The sequence below is a fragment of the Bos indicus x Bos taurus genome, chromosome 15 (assembly GCF_003369695.1).
Source record: "Bos indicus x Bos taurus breed Angus x Brahman F1 hybrid chromosome 15, Bos_hybrid_MaternalHap_v2.0, whole genome shotgun sequence".
In the NCBI taxonomy this organism is placed as follows: domain Eukaryota; kingdom Metazoa; phylum Chordata; class Mammalia; order Artiodactyla; family Bovidae; genus Bos; species Bos indicus x Bos taurus.
Window position 1 is genome coordinate 27556383 of NC_040090.1, and position 27883 is coordinate 27584265.

General features: G+C 42.7%; 1 protein-coding gene across 5 annotated transcripts; it reads right to left on the reverse strand.

The window, feature by feature from the left end:
* Positions 1–488: 488 nt before the first annotated feature.
* On the reverse strand, positions 489–27871 carry B3GNT6 (UDP-GlcNAc:betaGal beta-1,3-N-acetylglucosaminyltransferase 6). 5 transcript variants are annotated; one of them, XM_027562819.1, is made up of 3 exons: positions 5295–5408; positions 2433–2524; positions 489–1900 (listed from the first exon to the last, which is right to left on the reverse strand). In XM_027562819.1, exons 2-3 carry the CDS (start codon positions 2439–2441, stop codon positions 761–763), a joined length of 1149 nt encoding a protein of 382 aa, XP_027418620.1. In that variant the 5' UTR covers positions 2442–2524; positions 5295–5408; the 3' UTR covers positions 489–760. The 5 variants fall into 5 exon arrangements, with proteins under 5 accessions (XP_027418620.1, XP_027418622.1, XP_027418621.1 ...); XM_027562821.1 differs by lacking the exons at positions 2433–2524; positions 5295–5408 and adding an exon at positions 27790–27871; XM_027562820.1 differs by lacking the exons at positions 2433–2524; positions 5295–5408 and adding an exon at positions 27664–27832.
* Positions 27872–27883: the final 12 nt, after the last annotated feature.

The following is a 27883-nucleotide window of genomic DNA, read 5'->3' on the forward strand; positions in this document are numbered from 1 at the left end:
GACAGTGATGGCTGGTGGACATTTCCAGTAAAGGGATCAAAGCTTGCAAAGATGCAGGGCCAGGAGAGGGCCCGACCAAGTGACAAAGTACACAGTTATGCCAGAGGGAGTCCGCCAGTGGGGAAGACTGGCCCTCCTCCCGAAGGCAGGGAAGGCATCAGGCCAGGCTCCTGGCTTCTCATCCAGGCTTTCTTCCTTGCAGCTCAGTCCTTCTTGTCCATCTTACATAGTTGGGACCTCGACAGCACACATTTCTGCCTCACTCTCAAGCTGTTTTCTTGATTTTTGTACTTTGCCAACAACTTGGCAGCTCCTGGAAGTAGCCTGATCCTCAGAGTCTGGTTACTGACCACCCCTCCCCTCCCGCCCAATGGAGGTTCGGTTCACAACAGACTCTGGTTGCCCTTGTGTGTCTGTGAGTGACTTCAGTTGTGTTCGATTCTTTGCGACTGTATGGACCATGGCCCACCAGGCTCCTCTGTCCATGGGATTCTCCAGGCAAGAATACTGAAGTAGGTTGCCATGTCCTCCTCCAGGGGATCCTCCCGACCCAGGAATGGAACGCGGGTCTCTCCCAGGTCACTCCCTACTCACTGTCCTTCAGGCTTACTGATCAGACGCCCCATTCCCCAAACACAGCCCCTTAACATTGACCTTCCAAAGGCTTTCTCAATACTGTCTTCCCAGATTCCCCAGTCACTGCCTTTCCTAGTTTCCTCATGACTAACCCCCACGGCAGCCCCACACTGACCTCCCAGCCTCAAGAGACCCTGTGCCCCCGGTGACAGCTCAGCCCTGGGTTGTGCAGCGCCTTCCACATGAGCAGCATCTCATAGGGCGCGAAGCGGTGCACCAGCAGCAGCTCGCGGTACATGCAGGGGTCGAAGGAGGGCTGCCGGGCGCCGGGCAGCTGCACGCCGAAAGGCCGGATGCCCTCGTGGCCGCTGGGCTTCAGGCCGACGCGCTCCAGACACATGCCCATGTAGGCATCATCGATGGGGAAGAGCGGGGTGTGGCGGGCGGCCTGGCGCAGGGCCTTGACCGTGTAGCGGGACAGGAGGAAGCCGCCGCCGCTGCAGTACACCGGGTAGACCGACCCGGGGAAGAGCTGCGGGGGCACGAAGTACTTGCTCCAGCTCTCACGGATGGGCACAGAGCCGCTCATGAGCTGCCCGGCGAAGAGGTGGCGGTCGGGCGACTTTGCTTCCAGGAAGCGGAGCACGTTGGCCGTGTGCACGAAGACGTCGTCGTCGCCGCTGAGAAGGAAGCGCGCGTGCGGGCAGCGGGCCTCCAGCCAGTCGAGCAGGTGCACTTGCTTGAGCGTGAGGTTGAGGAAGGTGTCAGTGAAGGCCCACTGCAGCACGTCGCCGTGCTCGCGCGCCTCCAGCGCGGCCAGCTCCGCCAGCTGCTCTGCGCGCTCTGCGTCCTCGGGTGCGGGGGTGCCCAGCAGGAAGAGGCGGCGCACCGGCCGCCCGCCGTAGCTGCGCTCCTGCCCCCACGTGCGGCGGATGAGCTCGCGCCGCTCGAAGTTGGCCGGCGCCGACTTCACGGCCAGCAGCAGGAAGGGCCCGCGGCTGCCCCTACACTTGGCCGGCGCGTCCCAGAGCAGCGGGAAGTGGCGGCAGTGGCGGTACCGCAGGAAGTCTTGGATGCGCTCAGGCAGCTTCTCGAAGTCGGCCGTGGCGTTCGCTGAGGCGTTGGCCACGCACGGAGGCCCTGGGCTGGACGGCGACGTGGCAGCAGGGGCCACGTGGGTCACCTGCAGGGACCCATCCGACCTGTGCTTCTGTTGAAACCTGGGGTCTCTGAGGAACCAGTGATGCAGGATCGAGAAACTCAAACCCGCTAGAAGGCAGGTCAGGATCTTGGGTTTCAGGAACTTGCGGCAGGGAAAAGCCATCTGTGGGGGGAACCGAGTCAAAGTGAGCCTGGAGTCATCTTTGAATCAGATGAATGACGCCCTTCCCGTCACGTCTCTCCCAGAACCAGCCCCTTCTCAACTTTGTTGTTAAGAAGGTAGAAAAGTGTACTGAAGCTTTTCCCATCTCCCACAGCCTAGAGTTTTCTGACATTCAAATCTGTGTATCTTTTACCTCCTGACATCTACCTCTGGTTGTCACTCGTGTAGGCCGGGCGGACTCATCAAGTCGTCAAAGCCTTTGTCTTCCCCGGGAATCCACTTCAATCACTGGAGCCTTTCTGCTCACTTGCTCCAAGTAAATACCCTGAGTGTCTACCCCACCCTCAGCTTATACCTACTTTCTACACCTTGTTGAAACTGCATCAGTCTCTCCAGGCCTGTTCCCTCCTCTCTACCTTGTTGAGCCCTGACCCTCTGTGATCTATTTCCCTCCTTGCCACCAGAGTCAAGGAGGCATGAGGTGACAGTCCTGGACTCAGACTCAGGTTAGAATTCAGTCATTACCACTTACCTGTATCATCTTGAACAAGTCATTTCAGATCTCTAGCGCTGAGTGTTCTCCTCTCTACCAAAAGGTTGGTAGCTCCTCCCTTGCAGGGTAGTCTAGAGCATTAAATGAGCATGAACTAGCAAGTCAGTGAATGGCACCTGTTCTTTACCCTCTTCATCCTCCAGCCCCACCTCTTTCTATTTCTACCTGCTGGTGTTATTTTCTTTTCCCCACACATACCAGGTCAGGCCCTCTCCTCTGTGTATCCCCTGCCTTGCCTGAGTGAACCTCAAGCCCTGTCTTCCTGGGGACACCTCAGGACAAATCCCAGATCACAACAGCCTTATCTGTATTTGAAGTGAAGTGAAGTGAAGTCGCTCAGTCGTGTCCGACTCTTTGTGACCCCATGGACTGTAGCCCACCAGGCTCCTCTCTCCAAGGGATTTTCCAGGCAAGAATACTGGAGTGGGTTGCCATTTCCTTCTCCAGGGGAGCTTCCCAATCCAGGGAACAAACCCAGGTCTCCAGCATTGTAGGCAGATGCTTTACCATCTGAGCCACCAGGGAAGCCCCATCAGGATGGTAATAAAAAAGAATGGAAAGGCAGGACAAATATAAATGACACTGCTGCTGCTGCTAAATCACTTTAGTCGTGTCCAACTCTGTGTGACCCCATAAACGGCAGCCCATGAAGCTCCCCCATCCCTGGGATTCTCTAGGCAAGAACACTGGAGTGGGTTGCCATTTCCTTCTCCAATGCATGCATGCATGCTAAGTCACTTCAGTCATGTCCAACTCTGTGTGACGCTATGGACAGCAGCCCACCAGGCTCCTCTGTCCACAGGATTCAAGTGTTCAGTAAATATTAGCTATTATGATTATCAGAGGTACCAATAAATATTATTGAATGAATACTTTGCCCAGATAATGTGCTCAGTAAATATTTTCAGATTGAGTTGTTTGCACATAGTAAATATCACTGGACCAAACTGTAGTCTCATGCCTAGTTATTACAGTCCATACACAACGTCCAGCCCAAGATGGGCACAAAGCAGGTGTTCCATGAAATAGTGGCAGGAGTTAGCTACAGATAAAAGTGGGAAAACCTTGAAAAAACTGTAATCACTGACTCCCATGAGAAATACGAGATGCAGTTTCCTCTTAATGGATTCCTGCTTCAGTGTTTAATGCACTAAAAGAAGAGAAACAGAAAATAAGCTATTTTATCATGAAAATACGCTCAGTGCCTAGTCCTGTGCTTGGCATATTTGGGGCATGCAATACATTTTGCCCCCAATGAATGAAAGAGTAAAAGAATGAATGAGGACAGAATTTGGAGTCTGAATAACTTGGGCGTGAATCCCAGCTTTCATTAGCTGTGTGACTTTGTATAAATGTGTAAACTTTCTGGGTTTCAGTTTCCTCCTCTGAAAAGTTGAAGATTTAACATTCATCTCTCAGTAAAAGTTAGAGCAAGAAAATAATACTGTCAGTGCTAGAGTACCATACAAATGTGTTTTAGAAAATAATTAAAAAGCATTCTCTATCTCCTCTTCCTGTCCACAACTGTTTCTAAAAGGAGAATAGTCTCACATAGTAGACTATGAACAGTAATTCTTATCTCACTTAACCTGTATTTGCTTTGGTCAAGTTGATTCAGGAACCTGGATCTCAGCCACTTTTTGATAGGAAACTAGGGGAAAGGTTGAGCCGGTTCCTGTTCCTAAGGGTGGCACTGGATTGCTGAGCTCTGTTCTTGCATGCTGACATTGTGAAGCTCTGGGGATGTTCTCTGTGATTCTTTTTCCTGCATTCCTCCCGACTCCCCATCCACTTTTCTAGGCACCATGAAGTCCCCACACTTTTAAGCTGTCATAGCCTCTGCCGGCCCTGATCCCTTGTCCTTCAAATACCACCTCCTGCAGGAAGCCTCCTGGTAAGTCCATCTCAACAGAACCTATATCACAGTTTTGTTGTTGTTTTTTCATTTTTAATTTTCTGGCTGTGCCATGAGGCATGTGGGATCTTAGTTTCCCAACCAGGAATTGAACCTGCACCCCCTGCATTGGAAGTGCAGTCTTAACTACTGAACTGCCAGGGAAGTCCTATCAACGTTGATAGATACCACAGCTTCTGAGTAGCAGAGATGGTCAAAGAGGACAGACCTGCCACTTAGTTGAAATTTTTGAATCTCAGGTTCCTCATTTGGCAACCTTAGGCAAGTTATTTGTCACAGAAGATATATGAGATATAAATCCTCCCAGGGTATTATGAATTGCTGTAAGGCGCTTAGAACCATGCCTGGCATGCAGTGAGTACCCTAGGAATGTCAGCAGTTGGCTAACACAGGAATGTTTATGGGGCAAAGCAGGTCATCTTTTGTGAATTAGGTCCAGCCTTCTCATGCAGGACTGTATATAGCATTCCTTTGCGAGCCTCTTTATATGCTCCTTTCTCGCTCCACACATTTAATTCTCTTCACTCCACCTGGGATTCTCTCCCTTATTTTCCCAGGAACAAGAAAAGTTTCTGTTGTTTTTTCCCTCTTCTGGGATTCTCTGCCTTACTTTCCCAGGAACAGGAGAAGTTCCTTTTGGTTTTTCTCTCTTCTGGTTTGATGCCAAGTGACAGATGGTTGGAACATAGATTCCTCCAGCCCCCTACCCCAAGGTATTCCTGAATATGGATCACAGATACGGCAGGTGAACACACCTTTTATTACTTTTGGCCCCAGTGCCCAACATGGAGCCCTAACCCTGGGGCTTTGCCCTGGTTCCTGTTCCTTTGGTCCCCCTTTGGTTAGCACTCTAAGGAGAGTGGGGCAGGGAGGGGGAGAAAATGCACCTCCTTGTTAATAGGAAAAAGTCCAAGTCCCCATCTTACCTTGAATGTCTGAGAGAGAAGAAATAGACAGGAGTCATCCCCAAACTGGTGAAAGGTTGTTGTTGAATCACGCGAAGACACCGGGATTCTTGGCCTCCGGAGGAGAAGAATTCAATCCGGGGCCAGAGACGAGGCTTGATCGCTCAGAGCTTTTGTGTAATAAAGTTTTATTAAAGTATAAAGGAGATAGAGAAAGCTTCTGACATAGGCATCAGAAAGGGGCAAAAAGACTACCTGCTTGCTAGTGTTAACAATGAAGTTATATAATCCAAAGAATGTCTGGAGGTTGTAAAAACCTCATCAGACCTACTCCCATAATTTACATTTTAAGATAACACTGTCCTCAGGCAGGCTACATCCTTGTAAAGACCAGGTCTACTCCCATAATTAACATTTTAAGATAACAGAAGGTTTAATCCAAAGACTGTCCTTAGACAGGATACATTATTGTTATATAATCCTAAGGAATGTGGAGAAAGAAAAAAAGTTTGTCCTTTCTTCCTCCTTGAGAATTCCAGACCCCTCTCTCCTTGGGGACCCCTAGACTCCTTATCAACCTGCCTAGGAACTGATTCTCTCACTGGGACCTACCATAAACCCTGTTTTTTCGTTCACAAGCTGAGGCCCCACCCCCCGGACTGTGTTTGTGAACCTGACCAATCCATGCATCCCTCTTCCCTTGAATAAGTGGGTAGAGGGTGGGGACATGCCTACAAGCTTCCTTCCGACAGTAATAGCTTGCTTACGCTTTATGATGAGGCTAAACGTCATTTCTTCTAGGGATTTTCTTGACTCCCCCCCACACCAGTTGCCTTGTACACTCCCAGCAATACACTTGCCTGCAACACTTCAAAGCTGTATTATAATGAGCAGTTTTCCTGCTAGACTGAGAGGAATTCCAGGGCCTAGGACCTGTTCTGTTAATATAGGATGTGCTTTAAAAATCTTTGTTGAGTAATTTGCATGTAAAATCGGAGAAGGCAATGGCACCGCACTCCAGTACTCCTGCCTGGAAAATCCCATGGATGGCGGAGCCTGATGGGCTACAGTCTATGGGGTCACTAAGAGTCAGGCACAACTGAGAGACTTTTCACTTTCATGCATTGGAGAAGGAAATGGCAACCCACTCCAGTGTTCTTGCCTGGAGAATCCCAGAGACAGGGGAGCCTGGTGGGCTGCCGTCTATGGGGTCGCACAGAGTTGGACACGACTGAAGCGACTTAGCAGCAGCAGAAGCATGTAAAATGTTCATCTAGGCATACCTTCTAGACACATTCATGGTATCTGAGGGTACTGAGCTTGGCACCATGAGTGGTTAGGAGGGAGGTTGAATCAGATTTGGACCTCATCCTCAGAGCTCAGTGTATCTGGGGAAAGCCAGATAGTAAAATGACTATAAAGTGATATGATATGTAGAAAACACACCGGAGCACTTGAAGAAGGTTCTTGACTGGGAAACTTGACAGAGGTTACTTCACATTAGAACTGCATTGTATCTGTTTTTGTATCTACTGCTACGTAACAAATTATCCCAAGCATTAAACAAATGCTTAAAACAACCAGTATTTTTATTTCTCAAGATTCTGTGCATTGCCTGGGAGGTTCTTTTGTTGGCCCACCTGGGCTGTCTTTCACATGGCTCAGTTCAGCTAATGTGTAAGCTGGAAAATGGGGCACTGGGCCTTGCTCCCCTGCACTCTTTTGTCCTAGGCTTTGTCATGGCATGTTGGTCTCGGGGTTCCAAGATCGTCACAGCGGAAGCTACAGGCCTCCTGAGGCCTGGGCATCAGAACTTGCATCGTGTCATTTTCACCACATTCAGTTGGTCAAAACAAGTCACAACACCAGCCCAGATGTAAGTTCCAAAAATGTGTGACCACATTTAACCTACCACGTGGGTTTTGGGGTGATAAGGAGTTTTTTCAGCAGATAAGGAGCAGTGTAGAGGGGGAGGGCAGTCTGGGCAGAGGTACAGAGGTGGGGATAAACAGGACATGGCTGCAGAACATTCCAAGTTTAATGTGATTGGCAGAGTAAATATTGGGAGCTGAGGATGCAAAGATAAATTAGAGATTCCTGAGACGGGGCCTTGAACCTCAAGTTTTAACTTGATCCTTTGGAAGTTTTAACAAGTCCATACCTGTTTTCAAGAGTCCATTGTAGCAGCCCCTGTGTGGTATGGATGCCAGAGAGGGAAACAGTGGAGGAAGGGAACCCAGAGATGGGGTACAGTGACCCATGAGAGAGAGGTGAGGCCCAGGTCTGAACTGGGCAGGGATGTATCTTCATAGGTTGGTGACTTACTGGCCATCTAGGTTGGCCCAATGACTTAGTTTTAACTCATTTTCTTCAAGCTCCCTAAAAACTCATTTTTTCTCTCTAGCAGAAATGTCCTTTGAGAAGTTTGGAGATGAATTGAAGTGGGGAGAAAGTTAAATGAGGGTAAGTTTATTGGAATAAAGTGGACAGACTTTAGGATAGGCAGTGATGACCTTTCTAGGAAGGTTCTCCAGGGGCCAGGGAGGAACTTAATGACATATATGTACTGGGTGTGGTGGCAGAGTGGTTTCTGAGAGGGGTATTGTTCAGAGGTAGAATTAAAGCAATCTGAACTCCTTTTCAGCTCTCACCTTTACAATGGGTGGTTGTTTTCATCTAGGATAAAAGGTCTTGGTCCATTGCTTATTCTGCCTCACCTAGTCTGAAAAACTGAGGTGGCATAAGGCAAAGGAACCTGTCCCCACCTCTAAGACAAACAGGTTCTCTGGGCCAGATGACCAGGAAGGGGAGGAAAGTTGGATGATCCCTTGTTCCACGTTGAATTGGCCAGTAGGAGAGGGATCCAGAAGAGAGGTTGAGAAGCTTTAAGGTACCCCTGGCAGGTACCCCTGTCCTCAGGTCTGTCCAGAAGCTTTAAGGTACCCCTGGCAGGCCTGGGTCAGGCACTCCTACAGGAATGATCCTATGAAGGAAATCCAATATAATTAAGATTCATACTACAGCATGGTACTAACCCTTAAGACAGTCCTACATTTTACAAATGTATAATCCAACATTTAGTTTTAAGTGACTTGGACACAATCAGACATCTTTTCGGTAGAGGACTGGGATCCTAAGCTAGGCTCTTAGACACCAACAAGGACATGAAATATGTAACAGCACTCCGTGGGGACTAATGCCAATGGGCTCCAATATGGAGCCTGCTGCCTCAGTGCAGTGCTGCGTCAGTTACTTCACTCCACTCCCCAGGAAGGACCACATCGCCAGCCCTGCCAACAGCCACAGCTGAACCCAGCCCCGCTGCTGGCAACCATAGACGCTTACCCTAGGCTTCCTTTTCAGGTGACTGATTATTCTCTTTGGTTGGAGGTGACTTTGTTGTTCAAAATTCCTCTTAACTAGTCCTTAAATAGTTTGGTTTTTAGGACTCAGTCAGAGACTCTCTTCCATGAGTAATCCACTCACATAGCTTCAAATACCATGTATAGTAGGATTCCCTGGTGGCACAGTGAATAAGAATCCACCTGCCAGTGCAGGGGACATGGGTTCGATCCCTGGTCCAGGAAGATTCCACATGCTGTGGAGCAACTAAAGCCCGTGTGCCACAACTACTGAGCCTGCCTACTGCAGCTACTGTAACTTGTATGCCTAGAGCCTGTGCTCTGCAAAAAAGTGTAGCCCTCACGCACCGCAATTTGAGAAAGCCTACGCACAGCACTGAAGACCCAGAGCAACCAAAAAACAACAACAAAATGCCATGTGTGCTTTTGATTCTCAAATTTATGTCTTCATCCCAAATCTCTCACCTGACCTCCAGATCCACATTTTTCACAATCCTTAAGTTCCTTCATGTATGGATGTGAGAGTTGGACTGTGAAGAAAGCTGAGTGCCGAAGAATTGATGCTTTTGAACTGTGGTGTTGGAGAAGACTCTTGACAGTCCCTTGGAGTGCAAGGAGATCCAACCAGGCCATCCTAAAGGAGATCAGTCCTGGGTGTTCATTGGAAGGACTGATGATGAAGCTGAAACTCCAGTACTTTGGCCACCTCATGCAAAGAGTTGACTCATTGGAAAAGACCCTGATGCTGGGAGGGATTGGGAGCAGGAAGAGAAGGGGACAACAGAGAATGAGATGGCTGGATGGCATCACCGACTCGATGGACATGAGTTTGAGTGAACTCCGGAAGTTGGTGATGGACAGGGAGGCCTGGCGTGCTGCAAATTCATGGGGTCGCAAAGAGTCGAAAATGACTGAGCGACTGAACTGACTGACTGACTGACTGAAGCTCTCCAACAGGATATGCATCTCACATGGACTTCAAACTCAACACATCCGAAACTTATTTGATGGTAACTCCCCCCAAATCTGCTTCTTTCTGTATGACGCAGATATATTTGATTTTTTTCTATCTCTAGCACCCCACCCACCATTATCTCTGACTCAGACGGCTACATTCTCTTTCTACCTGGTGTCCCTTCATCCACACTGGCTCCCTTTAGTCCATTCTCCACCCTTTCTTTGAGGAAGTCTTCCCTTCTCCAGTTTCCTAGGGCACACTCCCAGAGCTCCCTATACCCTTCCTCTGTGACACTCATCCCAAATATGACTGGCATGATTATTTATTAGACACTAGATCGTAAGTGTCATAGCACAGGGTGTCTGTTTTATTCACTGTACTCCTAGCACCTAACATGACACAGCTTTCCAAAGTTTGTTGACTGGGTTGCACAGGGCCATCCGGTCCCCACATAATAGTGCTCAAGAAACAAATCATCAGGGAATTCCCTGGTGGTCTAATGGTAAAGAATCTGCCTGCCAATGCAGGGGACACGGGTTTGATCCCTGGTCTGGGAAGATTCCACAGGCCACAGGGCAACTAAGCCCATGCACCCTAGAGCCTGTGCCCTGCAATAAGAGAAGCCACTGCAGCTAGAAAGTAGCCACTATTCACCCCCACAACTAGAGAAAGCCCACTTGCAGCAGTGAAGAACCAGTGCAGCAAAAAAAAAAAAAAAAGAAAAAAAAATCCACCATCCAGTGCAGGGAACTCTGGTTTGATCCCTGGTCAGGGAACTAAGATCCCACATGCCTCGGGGGAACTAAGCTTACATACAACTGGAGAGAAGCCCACGTGCTGCAACTAAGACCCAACACAGCCAAAAATAAATATTAAAAAAATAATCTATAAAAAAAGAAATAAATCCTTTTTTAATGCTTTCTCCACATTTTCCTTTGAGAATCAAGCCTTATTTGGGGACTAGGTCACCCAACCAGTTAGGCTGGTTCTGACTTCTCTGTCATTCAGATAGATCCATTCTGTATCTTAGTAAAGGGTTGAAGCAAAAAAAAAAAAAAAGTGAAAAAAATATCTCAAACATTCCAGAACTGAGCCCAGAGTAAGTGTAATAAGAATCCAGTAAATAAAATGACCATGCATCTGTGTAGGGGGTGTGTGTGGCCAGGTGGCTTTAGAAAAGCGTGTACTCTTCAGAGGTGGAATTGAAGCAGTCTTAATTCCTTTTCTGTCATCCTTTTACAAAGTACAGTCCAAACTGTGTTCTGTCAGGTAAGGGTCCTGGTTTACCTCTGGCTAGCATCCGTCTGTTGATCCAGGCAAGGCTGCCCCTTCCTGACACACTAGATGGGGCTATCTGAAGAATACGCTATGGTCAGCAGCAATTGAAACTATCAATTCATGCATACTTGGCTAGGAAAGCCTATTTTGAAAAGCTGTTATTTGGAAAACTAGGTGAGTTATAGGAAATTCTAATTTGTGTTACATCTTCTAAGGTATTTTGGTCATTGCCAAAGATAGGACCCTTGACATATATATGTCCCCCTACAATGTGTGAAGCTGGAAGGTTCATGCATTTACTCTAGAGCTCCTAAAGTTAAGAAAGCTGTGTATTTATGGATCATGAATGTTTAATTGAAAAGCAGGGACTTCCCTGGTGGTCCAGTGTTAGGAATCCACCTTGCAATGCAGGGGATATGGGTTTGGTCCCTGGTTGGGGAGCGATGATCCCACATGCCATGGAGCAACTAAGCCCCCATGCCACAACTATTGAGCCCATGCTCCTCAACCGGAGAGCCTGTGTGCTGCAACAGAAGATCCCATGTGATACGACACAGATCCCATGTGCCACAACTAGAACCTGAAGAAGCCAAGTAAATAAATAAAAATACATTCTTGAAAAAAAGAAAAGAAAAACTATTAGCTTTTAAGCTTGTAAACTACCCAGACTTGGAGTAGAAATTTACTGCAGTATCATTTAAGACTAATGACAAAAAAAGTCCCAGCTTTGCTAAACTTCCTTCTATGAACAGGATTGCTGCTAACCTATACAGCCCCTTTCACTCAGAAATTGGAAAAAAGTGTGTTGTGAGAGATGCAACCCTTCTAAGGCAATACAGTGACAAGCTGAGCACAGGCTTAGGCTGTACTAACCTCCTCCCCAACTGGGTACCATTGTGCAGTGCACAAACCATACAACTAAACATGTGGGCCTGCTTTTATATAAATGTATAGATACATTAACATAAACCAGGGATAAAATATCACCAGAATTCTTATTCAAAACTGTATCATTTAATACTTTCACCTATGTGTGCGAGCCTGTTGGGAAGCGTAGTACAAAATAGCCGTATTAGGAGAAAGTCCTTGGGAAAATGGTGAAGGGCCAGAAGTACCCGGCTTTGTCTACTGCGGACAGAAAAACATCTCCTGCATTTGCTTATGCTTGGCGCCAAGATTTAATAAGAAATAGGGATGTTACTTGAGAAAACGGGTTATGGGATAAGCACATGAGTCACTTAGAGCACGCTGTCCTTGAAGTGTTTTTACTGATTATGTGTTAACCCCACATGCGCTCTGCTGGCCATATACTTTAAGCTCTTTGTTCCTACTTCTATAAAAAGGCTTGACTGCAGAAATAAACTTGTCAGTCCTTGCAAGAGACTGTCTGAGGGTCATTCTTTCAGGTTTGTTGCTTCCAAGTCCCGGGGAGAAAATCCCCAACAAGTGGCGCCACGAACAGGGACTTGAAAGGAAGGCTGAACAAAGCGACGAGCCCCTGCAGAAAGAGGTAAGCAGGATGGGACAACATAGCAGTAAAATTCCTTTCATTTCTATAATGCATCATTTTTTGAAACAAAACGGTGTTAATGTTTCAAGAGATGAGTTGAATGACTGCTATCATATTTTACTGGAACAATTCATGGTTCCCAGAAGAGGGGACACTCAATCTAGACATATAGAAAAGGGTTAAAAATAATGTTTTGCGAGCATATTGGCAAGGAATTCGCATTCCTCCTCAATGGTGGGTTACCTGGTCACTCATACGGGCTATCACAGAACAAATTGAAGGGCATAACGTTGATTTGGAAGTAAAAACTATTCAATCTTTACATGAATATGAGCTTAAAGACAAGATATACAAGGTGCTTTGAAATATAAGAATGTTATGCTCAATCAGACACAATCCTTAGAAAAACAACTTAGAGACATATATATACAGGATGTGTCAAAACTGAAGCCACTTAGAACGGAGATCATTTCATTCAACGGACAGCCCAAATCTGAGGCTTTTCCTTCTGCTCCGTCTGTAACTGCAGTCGCTAACCTTGCTCATACTAACCGCTTCACTCCTCCTCTGGAGATGCCTGCTTGTGCTTTCGCTTTCCCAATACAATTTGATCAACCCATCCAAGGTCAAAATTCTTGGGACGGTATAGATTTTGGCATGTTGTCTAATTTTAAGAAAGCATGTACTCTGTATGGACCTATTTCTCCTTACTGTGTAGAATTTCTCAGAGGATGGGCTAACTGTTGGATGCCATATGATTTTTTTCAAGTAGCAAAGATGGCTTTAAATCCTCAACAATTACTGCAATGGCAAATGTAGGTTAATGATGAGGCCCAACAGCTAATGATTGACCAACAATCTCATGATAACCCTGCCAATTTAACTTATGATATACTGACTGGAACAAGGACTATGGCCAATGTAATGGTGCAATTAACTAATATTACCCTTGAGATGTTGCATTTCATTAAAGAAACTTCCTGCAGGGCATGGGCAAAGGTTTTTTATGGGCGCTAACTCTGATGGTTCATTTGTTAAGATTATTCAAGGACATGAGGGGGAATATTCTCAATTTATCGGAAAATTAAAGGATGCAATTGAAAAACCTATTAAGGATATGACTGTACAAAATATTATTTTAAAACAACTTGCTTTCGAAAATGCTAATGAGGAATGTCAATCCATGCTTAGACCAATTCGAGAGACTGGCTCTTTTATGGAATATTTGAAAGCTTATAAGAATATCAGATCTAGTTCCCATAGAGCAAAATTGGTGACATTGGAAACCTTTAATGTACAAAAAGCTGCTAATGCCAAATGTTTTAACTATGGGAAGCCCAACCATATGAAAAAACAATGACACATACCAACACAGGCCAGAAAAAATAATACTACTTCTAATAAGAAGAAACACCCAAGAGTATGTCCAAGATGTAAAAAGGGGTTCCACTGGCTGAATGAATGTCATTCTAAATTTGATAAGGATGGAAACACCTTGAACCCTGGTGCACAACAAAAACAACAGGGAAACTAATAAAGGGGCCATCCTCTAGCCCCACTACAAAAGGAGGACCTAATGTTATGACGCTACAAGCAGCTACATCTAAGAGTGCTTACATTGATATACCTAGTCCTTATGATATGGAACTAATAGAATTATACAACCCCCACAAAATTCCCACTGGATATTACAGCCCGATTCCACCCGGGACAATGGGACTAATTTTGGGTCATAATAGCTGCACAATGAGAGGTTTAATGATATTGACCGGTGTTATGGACGAAGATTATAAAGGAGAAATACATATTATGGTAAATGTTGTGAAAATGGGAAATGTATACTTACAAAAAGGGGAACATTTTGCACAATTATTACTTTTACCATATGTCAAACCAATGAAGGCATCTGATAAAGTTTGACAGGGAAGCTTTGGCAGTACCAACCTTACTGCTGCACTATCCACCTTATTAAAGGAATATCAGAAACCCATGCTTACTTTACGCATACGGGGAAAGAATTTCACAGGCATGTTAGATACCAGAGCTAACATTTCAATCATTAGAGCTGCAGAATGGCCCCTTGATTGGGGTAAGGTTATGGCTCCTTCTAGACTATTAGAAGTAAATGAAGCTAATGTCACACAAACTTTTGTCAGTGCATCCTATTTACAAGTGTATGGCCCTGATCAAATTGTAGCTTATATTAAACCATATATTACTAATATCCCAATCAATTTATGGGGACGGGATTTTCTTGGACAAACGAAAGCCACAATTTCTTTAAATGAACCTTTTAATGGGGGCCATTGTGTTAACACCGCTGCCCCTCGATTGGGAATCTGATACCCCAATATGGGCACCTCAATGGCCCCTAACTAAAGAAAAATTGGCAACTCTTACGCAATTAGTTAATGAACAATTACAAAAAGCTCATATAGAACCTTCATTTTCCCCATGGAATTCCCCTATTTTTGTAATAAAAAAGAAATCAGGAAAATGGCGAATGTTGATAGATTTAAGAAATGTTAATAATACCATGTTACCTATGGGGCTCTTACAACCCGGATTACCCTCCCCTTCTATGGTACCAAAAGGATGGTCTGTGGTTATTATTGACTTACAAGACTACTTTTTTACTATACCTCTGCACCCTAAAGATAGAAAACATTTTGCCTTTTCAGTTCCTTCTATAAATCACATGGCTCCTGTTAAAAGATTTCAATAGAAGGTGCTACCTCAGGGAATGATGAACTCCCCTATCATTTGCCAATATCTCATATCTATTTTATTACAACCCATTAGAGATAAGTATCCTACTGCATTTATAATTCATTATATGGATGATATACTTCTTTCTATGGAATCTGAACTCTATTTGCAACAATTATACAATGAATTTACTACTACTCTTCAAAATCATGGCCTGCTTGTAGCACCAGATAAAATTCAATGGAAAGCACCCTTTAATTATTTAGGACATGTTATGGAAGAATCTAAAATCAAACCTCAAAAATCTCAAATTTCTGTGCAATCTCTATGCACGCTGAATGATTTTCAAAAATTGCTAGGAGATATTAATTGGCTGCGGCCATCTGTCAGCATCCCCACCTATGCCTTACAAAATCTATTTAAAATTTTAGAGGGATCCCCTGACCCTAATAGCCCTAGGCAGCTAACAAAAGAGGCCAAAGAAGAACTGGCCTTAATGGAGAAACACATTCAACAATCTTTTTCAACTCGGTTAGATTATGATCAACCAATTTCTTTATATATATTCCCCACTGAACATTTGCCCACTGCAATTATAGCTCAACATAGCCCAATAGAATGGGTATATTTACACACTAAACAGTCTAAGAAAATTGTATCATATATTGAGAAAATAGGGCACTTAATTATGTCAGGAAGAAGCCATGTACAAACTTTGACCGGATTTGATCCATATGCAATACACGTTCCCTTGACAAAAAGGAATTACAAATTGCCTTACAATATAACTTGACCATGCAAATGGCATTAAATGATTTTCAAAATGTTATCTCATTTCATTTGCCAAAAGGAAAATTATGGGACTTTCTACAATGTACTAAATTCATTATAACTAATATCACTGCATCCCAGCCTATTTCCAATGCACCCACCTATTTCATTGATGGCAACAAGAAAGGCATAGCAGGGATTGTCGGCCCTGATATCAAAGAGAAATTACCCACTACCTACTCTTCAATACAAAGAGTTGAATTGTATGCTTTATATGCTCTTTTGTCGCTTCAACCATTATCCTTCAACATATATACTGATTCCAAATACCTTGCTTCCCTTTTTCCTGATTTTGTTACCGCTTTTTTATACAATCTAGATGAAGAATTATATACTCTCTTCACAGACTCAAGCTTTAATTCGCTCACGTACAGAGCCCTTCTTTATTGCACATATACGTGCTCATTCAGGTGTACCTGGCCCTCTGGTCGCAGGAAATGATGCTATTGACAGGCTCATAGCTCCCATTTTTACGTCTGACAGTGACAAACATGCTAATCTTCATACCAATGCTAATAGATTGCACTCTAAATACCATATTCCTCTCGCTGAAGCATGGCAGATTATTAAAACTTGTGATGTCTATGCCCCTCTGCACTACGAACTTTCAGGAGTTAATCCCCGGGGGCAACAGCCTAATTCCCTTTGGCAATCTGATTTCACTCACTGCTCCTTAGGAAAGTTTTCTTTACTTTTTGTCTCAGTTGATACATTTTCAGGCTTTATCTGGGCAATACCTGTCTCTTCAGAATCCAACAAACATGCCATTTCCACACTCTTACTCACCTTCCCCATTATGGGGATTCCTTCTGTCTTGAAAACAGACAATGGACCTACATTCACCTCGCATTCGTTTCGTTCATTTTTATCAGAATGGAACATAACACACATTACAGAAATACCCTATAATCCTCAAGGTCAAACCATTATTGAAAGAGCCCACCACACCCTAAAAACTCATTTATTAAAACAGAAAGAGGGAATATGGAAGAGGAGATACACTTATCCTATGAACCCTCAATTATTATTATCTTTAACTCTTTATTCCCTAAATTTTTTAGACTTAGCAAAAAATAATGCTGACACTCGTGCAGATAGACATTTTGCAGAAGACAAAAACAGCAAATTAGAAATCAATACACCAATATGGTATAAGCAATTTAATCAATGGCTGCCAGGAATCTTATGACTCCTAGGCAAGGGTTATGGTCTTGTTGTTGCAGATGGAGAGGAAATCTGGGTTCCCCTTTGTTATGTCCGTTACCAGGAAGGATCCCAAGACTGGACTCCCTCAGGAAATGATGAAGTTAACGCAAAGGGTCTCATCAATGACCCTGGAGGAGCCAATGAGGAAACGCCATCATCTGAATCCTTACCCGACATGGGCTCAAATGAAAAACATGACTCGTCAGGCTGAGCAGACACTGAAGAACAGGAACATCATAACTGCTCCTGGTTTAATAGATTAAGCATTGGAGGCTTTCATAAATCTAAGACAAGTTTCTGGACTGATAAGGACATATTGCTGAATTGGTATAATGGGGGCTTATCACCCCCACAACCCAGGATTGTCTTCCCTATTGTGGGGCCAAAGCAATGGCACATTTGGAAAATTCCAGCAGCTTTAGAGCATTTCACTAATGTTTATGAGACTATGGGTGTGTTTCATCCTTCTAATTTTACCTTCCTATATACTACTACTACCACTATTACTACGTTGCTTCAGTCGTGTCCGACTCTGTGCGACCCCATAGACGGCAGCCCACCAAGCTCCCCCGTCCCTGGGATTCTCCAGGCAAGAATACCGGAGTGGGTTGCCATTTCCTTCTCCAATGCGTGAAAATGAAAAGTGAAAGTGAAGTCGCTCAGTCGTGTCCGACCCTCAGTGACCCCATGGACTTCAGCCTTCCAGGCTCCTCCCATCCATGGGATTTTCCAGGCAAGAGTACTGGAGTGGTAGTACTGGCTATATTCAATCATGTGTTCACCTTCTGTACTTGTTTATGGTAGGGCATTTTGATATCGACTTATCGGCCAAGATTGTCAGTTGTACTGCATGTGCATTGTATACCTGCCTTAATCACACCATTTCATATCACAATGTTAGCATTGCGCTAAACAAGGATCTGAGTTATGGCTTCCCGTAAACTTAACTGAACCTTGGACTGATTCTGTATTTCTTTCTGTATTGTTGAAAACCAGGCTTAGGTGATCTAAGTGCATCATTGGGTGGATTATTGCAGGCATCTTAAGCCTTTTCTCCATTATGACTGTAGGAACTTTGTCTGGTATGGCTTTACATAATTGTATACAAAATCATGATTTTATCACTGCTTGGCACAAGGACTCTCATGATTTGTGGACTCGGCAAGCTCAAATAGATCAGCAATTACAAACACGAATTAATGAGTTACAAACTGTGGTTATCTACTTAGGAGATCAAATGCAACAACTGACTTTCCAAACATGTATACACTGTCACTGGAATTTTACTTCTTTTTGTCTGACTAACATGCCCTATAATAGCACTGAATATCCTTGGGATAAAATTAAGGCACATTTGCAGGATCTCACAGATAACTCAAGTTTAGACATCAATTTGTTGAAACAACAAGTTGCTAATTTTCAAGTTAGGATACCTAGAGAATTGTATAGCACTCAATTCTATGATACCTTAACCAAAACCCTATCGTCTCTAGACCCTAGAGCTTGGTTTTCAGGAAGCAATATTTTTATGTATGTATTAATCACCCTGCTCTTTTTGTCATTGCTTATAGGATACAGAAATCTCTACTCTAGACTCTGTGCCTCCCACAGTGGAGTCCAACTAGCAGCCGCCATGCTTTAATTAAAAACAAAAGGAGGATATGTTGGGAAGCGTAGTACAAAATAGCCGTATTAGGAGAAAGTCCTTGGGAAAATGGCGAAGGGCCAGAAGTATCCGGCTTTGTGTACTGCGGACAGAAAAACATCTCCTGCATTTGCTTATGCTCGGCACCAAGATTTAATAAGAAATAGGGATGTTACTTGAGAAAACGGGTTATGGGATAAGCACATGAGTCACTTAGAGCGCGCTGTCCTTGAAATGTTTTTACTGATTATGTGTTAACCCCGTATGCGCTCTGCTGGCCGTATACTTTAAGCTCTTTGTTCCTACTTCTATAAAAAGGCTTGACTGCAGAAATAAACTTGTCAGTCCTTGCAAGAGACTGTCTGAGTGTCATTCTTTCAGGTTCGTCGCTTCCAAGTCCCGGGGAGAAAATCCCCAACATGTGGTTGCTTAGTCGCTCAGTTGTGTCCAACTCTTTGTGACCCCCATGGACTGTAGACCGCCAGGTTCCTCTGTTCATGGGATTTCCCAGGCAAGAATACTGGAGTGGGTAGCCATTACCTTTTCCAAAGGATCTTCCCAATCCAGGGATTGAATCTGGGTTTGCTGCATTGCATGCAGATTCTTTACCATCTGAGCCATCAGGGAAGCCCAACCAAAGTGATTAACACTGAAATATAGCCTAGATTATAGCAGATTAGATAAAAATATACATCTCCTCAAAAAATAACTGGCTTTGACAAATCAAATAGAAAAAGTGAGTAAGCAAGTCTGAGATCACTTGAAAACGGTTAGCTCCTCATATAGATTTACAACTTATGTTTATTAAATAATTGCTAGTAGAACAAATATCTGTACCAAGATGAAACTAGGAAAACCTATATTAGCTTGGAAAGTTTATCTAATGGTAACACTGATGAATGACTCTGAAATATCTGAAGTATGGAAATGCTTGATAGTAAACAGTGCCTTCAGTTCAGTTCAGTTCAGTTCAGTCACTCAGTCATGTCCGACTCTGTGACCCCATGAATCGCAGCACACCAGGCCTCCCTGTCCATCACCAACTCCTGGAGTTTACCCAAACTCATGTCCATCGAGTCAGTGCTGCCATCCAACCATCTCATCCTCTGTCATCCCCTTCTCCTCCTGCCCCCAATCCCTCCCAGTGTCAGGGTCTTTTCCAATGAGTCAACTCTTTTCATCAGGTGGCCAAAGTATTGGAGTTTCAGCTTCATCATCAGTCCTTCCAATGAACACCCAGGACTGATCTCCTTTAGGATGGACTGGTTGGATCTCCAAGGGACTCTCAAGAGTCTTCTCCAACACCACAGTTCAAAAGCATCAATTCTTTGGCGTTCAGCTTTCTTCACAGTCCAACTCTCACATCCATACATGACCACTGGAAAAACCATAGCCTTGACTAGATGGACCTTTGTTGGCAAAGTAATGTCTCTGCTTTTTAATTTGCTGTCTAGGTTGGTCATAACTTTCCTTCCAAGGAGTAAGTGTTTTTTTTATTTCATGGCTGCAGTCATCATCTGCAGTGATTTTGGAGCCCAGAAAAATAAAGTCTTACACTGTTTCCACTGTTTCTCCATCTATTTGCCATGAAGTTATGGGACCGGATGCCATGATCTTCGTTTTCTGAATGTAGAGCTTTAAGCCAACTTTTTCACTCTCTTCTTTCACTTTCATCAAGAGGTTTTTTAGTTCCTCTTCACTTTCTGCCATAAGGGTGGTGTCATCTGCATATCTGAGGTTATTGATATTTCTCCCAGCAATCTTGATTCCAGCTTGTGCTTCTTCCAGCCCAGAGTTTCTCATGATGTGCTCTGCATATAAGTTAAATAAGCAGGGTTACAATATACAGCCTCGACATACTCCTTTTCCTATCTGGAACCAGTCTGCTGTTCCATGTCCAGTTCTAACTGTTGCTTCCTGACCTGCATATAGGTTTCTCAAGAGGCAGGTCAGGTGGTCTGATATTCCCATCTCTTTCAGAATTTTCCACAGTTTATTGTGATCCACACAGTCAAAGGCTTTGGCATAGTCAATAAAGCAGAAATAGATGTTTTTCTGGAATTCTCTTGCTTTTTCGAAGATCCAGAGGATGTTGGCAATTTGATCTCTGGCTCCTCTGCCTTTTCTAAATCCAGCTTGAACATCTGGAAGTTCATGGTTCATGTATTGCTGAAACCCGGCTTGGAGAATTTTGAGCATTACTTTACTAACGTGTGAGATAAGTGCAATTGTGCAGTAGTTTGAGAATTCTTTGGCATTGCCTTTCTTTGGGATTGGAATGAAAACTGACCTTTTTCAGTCCTGTGGCCACTGCTGAGTTTTCCAAATTTGCTGGCATATTGAGTGCAGCACTTTCACAGCATCATCTTTCAGGATTTGAAATAGCTCAACTGGAATTCCATCACTTCCACTAGCTTTGTTCATAGTGATGCTTTCTAAAGCCCACTTGACTTTACATCCCAGGATGTCTGGCTCTAGGTGAATGATCACACCATTGTGATTATCTGGGTTGTGAAGATCTTTTTTTGTACAGTTCTTCTGTGTATTCTTGCCACCTCTTCTTAATATCTTCTGCTTCTGTTAGGTCCATACCATTTCTGTCCTTTATCGAGCCCATCTTTGCATGAAATGTTCCCTTGGTATCTCTAATTTTCTTGAAGAGATCTCTAGTCTTTCCCATTCTGTTGTTTTCCTCTATTTCCTTGCATTGATCACTGAGTAAGGCTTTCTTATCTCTCCTTGCTATTCTTTGGAACTCTTATAATACATTAAATAGAATTTATTCATACTATTGCTTCTGCTGCTGCTAAGTCGCTTCAGTCGTGTCTGACTCTGCAATCCCATAGACGGCCTCCTACCAGGCTCCCCTGTCCCTGGGATTCTCCAGGCAAGAACACTGGAGTGGGTTGCCATTTCCTTCTCCAATGCATGAAAGTGAAAAGTGAAAGTGAAGTTGCTCAGTCGTGTCCATCTCTTAGCGACCTCATGGACTGCAGCCTACCAGGCTCCTCCGTCCATGGGATTTTCCAGGCAAGAGTACTGGAGTAGAGTGAGGTTGGTGCAAAAGTAATTGCGGTTTTGCATTGTTCAACTTTGCCATTTGCTATTGGAATACATTCTCAAATAAACGTTATGTTACATGTCATTTTAATGTTCATTTCTTGCCTTTTTTTTTTTTTTTGCTAATGACTTATTGCTGGGTATTTTATGTTTATTTTAGATTAGGAAAATGATAGACAAAAAGCAAATTCAAACAATTTTCTTATTCAAGTTCAAAATGGGTTGAAAACCAGCAGAGACAACTTGCAACACCACCAAGGCATTTGGCCCAGGAACTGCTCATGAACATACAGTACAGTGGTGGTTCAAGAAGTTTTGCAAAGGAGATGAGAACCTTGAAGATGAGGAATGAAGTGGGAGGCCATCAGAAGTTGACAACCAATTGAGGGCAGTCACTGAAGCTGATCCTTTTACAACTACACGAGAAGTTGCCCAAGAACTCAGTGTCAACCATTCTATGGTTGCTTGGCATTTGAAGCAAACTGGAAATTTGAAAGAGCTGGGTGCCTCGTGAGCTGACCGCAAATCAAAAAAATCATCATTTTGAAGTGGTGTCTTCTCTTATTCTACACAACAAATTGTTTCTCAATTGGATTGTGACATGTCACAAAAAGTGACTTTTACATGACAGCTGGTAATGACCAGCTCAGTGGTTGGACTGAGAAGCTCCGAAGCACTTCCCAAAGCCAAACTTGCACCAAAAAAGGTCATGGTCACTATTTGATGGTCTCCTGCTGGTCTGATCCACTACAGCTTTCTGAATCCCGATGAAACCATTACATCTGAGAAGTACGCTCAGCAAATCAATAAGATGCACTGAAAACTGCAATGCCTGCAGCTGGTACTGGTCAACAGAAAGGGCCCAATTCTCCATGACAATGCCTGACCACATATCGCACAACTAATGCTTCAGAAGTTAAACAAATTGGGCACAAGGTTGTGCCTCATCTGCCATATTCACTTATGTCAAGGAACGTTTAATTTTAAGGAATCCTATATGTTGTTTTCTGTTTCTCAAGGGCCCTCTGTTCCTTATCAGTTCCTGGGAAACAGGAATGAGCAGAGCTGCACGCAGTTCTCAGGACTGAGGTCAAGAGGCAGAACGCATACATGGATTCCTTTCAGTAATCTTTTACTTTTCTGTAAAACTACTTAGTCATGTTCCTATTTCCAATATATGGGTTGTCTTCTGGCCCTGTGACGATTGTTATCCCCTAGTTACTGTTGTTATGGCCCCATGACTATTGTTATTCCCTTAGTTACTGTTGTTATGCTTCTGTTTTCAGTGTATTATTACTTTATTTTTTGCCTAAAGCTTCTTTGTATTACAATATATAAGCACACACTGCCATGAATAAAGCACCCTTGTTCCACTAGAGACTTGGGTCCCCCGCGCCCTTCTTTTCTTCGGCTTCTTTTCGTCAACTCCTGTCCCCAGGTTCTGGTCTGTCAAGAAGACCATATCAAGTGGCACCCAAACAGGGACCTGGAGTATGCCCTTGGCAACCAGACGGAGTGACTGTGGACCTACTGAGGTCGGTAAGTGCGGGGTTATGGGTCAAACGGCAGGAAAGCCCCACCACTTTTCTACTTTGCTTCATCATTTATTTAAGGTTCAAGGGCTTTTGGTTTCACGTCAGCAATTAGAGGCTTGTCTCCAAATGGTAATTGAACATAATCCCTGGTTCCTTGATGAAAGCAATTTTGATTTAAAGATTTGGAACCAAGTTAGAAAGAATGTTAAGTGAACCACAAGACGGGGAAAAAAATATTCCAATAGATTTCTGGCCCTTATGGGCCCTCACTAAAGCCATGATTTTGCCATTTCAAGAAAATTCTAGCCCCTCCCACCCCCCGATATTCGACAACAGGCAGAACACTTGTTACATGAATATAAATCAGATGATAAAACTTTACAAAAGGCCCTATTAAAACAACATAAAATATTTCAAAATTATCCCACCAGCCCTGCTCCAGCTGCCCCAAGTGCTCCTCCTCCTCTTACAATGGACGCCAAACCGAAAGTCCTCTCAACTCAAAGACAAAACGACTCTAACGATGACTCTTCTGAGGCTCTTTTTGACACTAAAGCTAATAATACTTCCCATAATGACAATGATAAGCCTTTAACACATACTCATATTTATGAGAAAACACTATCTACTCATTCCCTTCATGACGAAGGCTTTCTAGATTACTAGACTGGGACATAAAAAATGAGTCCTTTCTAGCCTTCACCACGTCACACCTGCCTTTAGCCGAACAAAACGTCGCCAGATATAAACTTCAAATAGTTGAGCCACCCGACCCTAATAAAGATGGTCCAGATTTTGACCCCAACATATGGATATGGGTAAACCCCAACCTTGTGTTCCCCCTCTGGAAAACTAGAAGTCAATGAAACCTAAAGATAGCTACACAAAAATATTTCAAGGACCTAATGAAGCCTATGCTGGTTTTTTAGCTAGATTCAAAGTTGATATTTCCTATAATGTTATCAGAGAAGAGGCCAAAATGCAGCTAGAAAAACTGCTTGCTTATAAAAATGCAAACCAAAAATGTTAAAGAGCTACTGCTCCAATTCATGAGATTGAGACTATTATTGATTATTTAAAGGCTTATCACAATTTAGGATCAGAAACTCAAAAAATACAAATGTTAACTGAAACAATGGTTGCTACCTTTAAAAAGGGATATGAAAGATGTTTTACATATGGGGATAAAACTCATTGTAAAAGGGATTCTGCTAAAAAGCACACAGAAAAAATTAAAACTATTAAAAAATCTCCCAAAATTTGCCCTCATTGCCATAAGAGGACACACTGGGCCAGAGACTGCCAATCTAAATATGATATTATAGGAAAGCCTATTTTGGAAAACTCCAAGCTGGGGACTCCCCAGGTCCCCATCAACAAAAACCAGGGGCAAACTCCATCTTTTCCCTCAAACCCTCAACATCTGGCAATGCTACCGTCGATATACCAGCCCTAAATGATTTTCTCCTTTTTCCTTAAGTACTCCCTTCTAAAACACCTATCGGACTTTTTTGGACCCCTACCCCCACAAACCTTCAGTCTTTTATTTGGCCAGTACTGTTCACCCTAGAGTAATTGATTCAAATTATAAGAGAGAAATTCCAATTATGATGTCATCTCAGATATTATGGCAATTCAAAAAGGGAAACAAAATTGCTCAATTAATTCCTTTATCTTACATTTCTATTAACTCCTCTAATGATGTACAGACAGACGGATTTGACAATTCAGATCAAAAACAATCCTTATGGACATCAATAATATCTGAATATACCCAACCAAGTATAAATATCAAAATTAATGGCAAAAAATTTTGTGGTCTCCTTGATACTAGATCTGATATTACTACTATTTCCAAACATTTATGGCCCAAATCTTGGCCTATACAGAAAATTTCTTGCCAAATTGCAGGAGTTTCTCAAACCAAAATACAAGAGGTTTATCAAAATGTCCAAATATATCCATATGAGGGACGAAAAGGCAGCCTACAACATTACAACCCTACATGATAGATGCACCTCTTAATTTAATAAAAGGAGCTTTATTTATGCAATGACAAACTCAAATATGTATTCCACATCTTTCCTAGGGGCCACTGTACTGCTCACTTAACAAACAATGCAATTATTAAAATAACTTGAAAAGGCGACAAGCCTATTTGGACAGAACAATGGCCCCTTACAAAAGAAAAACTAGAGGCTACTAAAAAACTTATCAATACATATTTGAAATTAAAACATATTAAAGAATCTTGTTCTTGAAATTCTCCCATTTTTGTAAAAAAAAAAAAAATCTGACAACTGGCATCTTTTAACAAACCTTCGAAAAGTTAATACATCTATAAAACCTATGGGTACATTGCAACTAAAAATTCCATCACCTACCATTATTCATCAAAACTGACATATTATTATTATAGATTTATAAGACTGCTTTTTTACTACACCTTTACACCCTCTAGACCGAGAAAGATTGGCCTTCTCTCTTCCTTTTCCTAATCATATTGGGCCTCATAAATGATATAAATAGACTGTATTGCCTCAAAAAATGATAAATTCTCTCACCATATGTCAATATTATGTAGCCAAAGCCTTTGAACCCGTGAGAAAACAATTTCTTGACTTTCTTGTTATTCATTATATAGATCATATATTGTCTTCAGCTCCATCTGTTTTCAGGATGGGGAACACATGTATATCTGTGGTGGATTCATTTTGATATTTGGCAAAACTAATACAATTATGTAAAGTTTAAAAATAAAATAAAATTAAAAAAAATAAAAATAAAAATTCAACAAATGTTTGACATAGCTCAACAATGCTTAAAAGACTCTAGATTAATCATTGCCCCTGAAAAGATTCAAACCTCTAGACCTTACCATTACTTAAGATCTATTGTTAATAGACAACATATTACTCCCCAACTAACACAGATTCGTGTTGATAAATTGTCAACCTTGAATGATTTTCAAAAACTTTTAGACAATATAAACTGGATTAGACCCTCTTTAGGTATTGCTAAGAGAAGGCAATGGCAACCCACTCCAGTACTCTTGCCTGGAAAATCCCACAGACAGAGGAACCTGGTAGGCTGCAGTCCATGGGGTCTCTAGGAGTCGGACACGACTGAGCGACTTCACTTTCACTTTCATGCATTGGAGAAGGCAATGACAACCCACTCCAGTGTTCTTGCCTGGAGAATCCCAGGGACGGAGGAGCCTGGTGGGCTGCCGTCTATGGGGTTGCACAGAGTCGGACACGACTGATGCGACTTAGCAGCAGCAGCAGCAGCAGCAGCAGGTATTGCAAATTATCAACTGACTAATCTATTTAATACTTTAAAAGGAGAGCCTGATTTAAATAGTCCTCATTCATTTTCACAAGAGACACACACACACAAAAACTCTGTTTAATACAAAATGAATTATACAAAACAATTTCTTACTCATATTAGACTTGATTGCCTTTAGAGTTGTTTATACTCCCCTCTCTCCATTCTCCCACAAGACTTCTTGCCCAACAAGAACACCCAATAAAATGGATATATACCCATTTTAAAGAGACAAAGTCACTTCTGCCCTATCTTGATTTGATCACTCTAATAATTATCAATAGAAAAACTAAGACTTTAATTGGCTCTGATCCTCACCAAATTATATTGCCTATTAATAAAGCTCAATTTGAAAATGCATTACAAACTTCTACCGATTTCCAAATAGACTTCTCAGACTATTTTAGAGAAATTTCATTTCATTATCCCTCTAATAAATTTTAAAATTTTTTCAAAAATACTGAATTTATTATCTCTCACATTGTTACATCACAACCTATACCTCAAGCTGATGTTTTCTATATAGACGGGACTAAAAACACCAAAGCCTCATTTTGTTCTCTCAAGAATATAAAGTCTTTTATATTAAATTTCATTCTGTTCAACAAAATGAATTATATGCTTTTATTCACATTATTCACCTACATCCTTACCCTATCAATATAATTTCTGACTCCTCATAGTCAGTTTTTGTATTAAAAAATATAAAAACTTCTACCATAAATTCTAATCCATCTATTATTCAACAACTTTTTCTTGAATTACAATCTATTATTAGGGACCACACTTCCCCCATTTCACACACTGAAACTACAAATAAAAAAATTTAAAAAGGAGGAATACACAGGAACAATTCTCTTTTCTCTATCCAGAGCAGACTTTACTAGATTCCAAACGCAAGATATTCTTTAATCCTATAACTATTGTTAATACAGCTTTATTTGTTTTAAATTTTTTAAAACTTACCACAAGGAGTTATCTTGACATAAGCAGAAAAACATTTCTAAGAACTGAAAGACACTTCTCTTCCTCTGCCCATTTAGTATCAAGACGGGCTAACTAAACATTGGAAATCTAGGAAATTAATCTTACAGGGAAAGGGGTATGCTTGTATTTCTCCAGATAGATCCAATGAAATCAATTGGCTTCCTCTTCGAAAGATCCACCTCAGGAGAGCATCGGATGT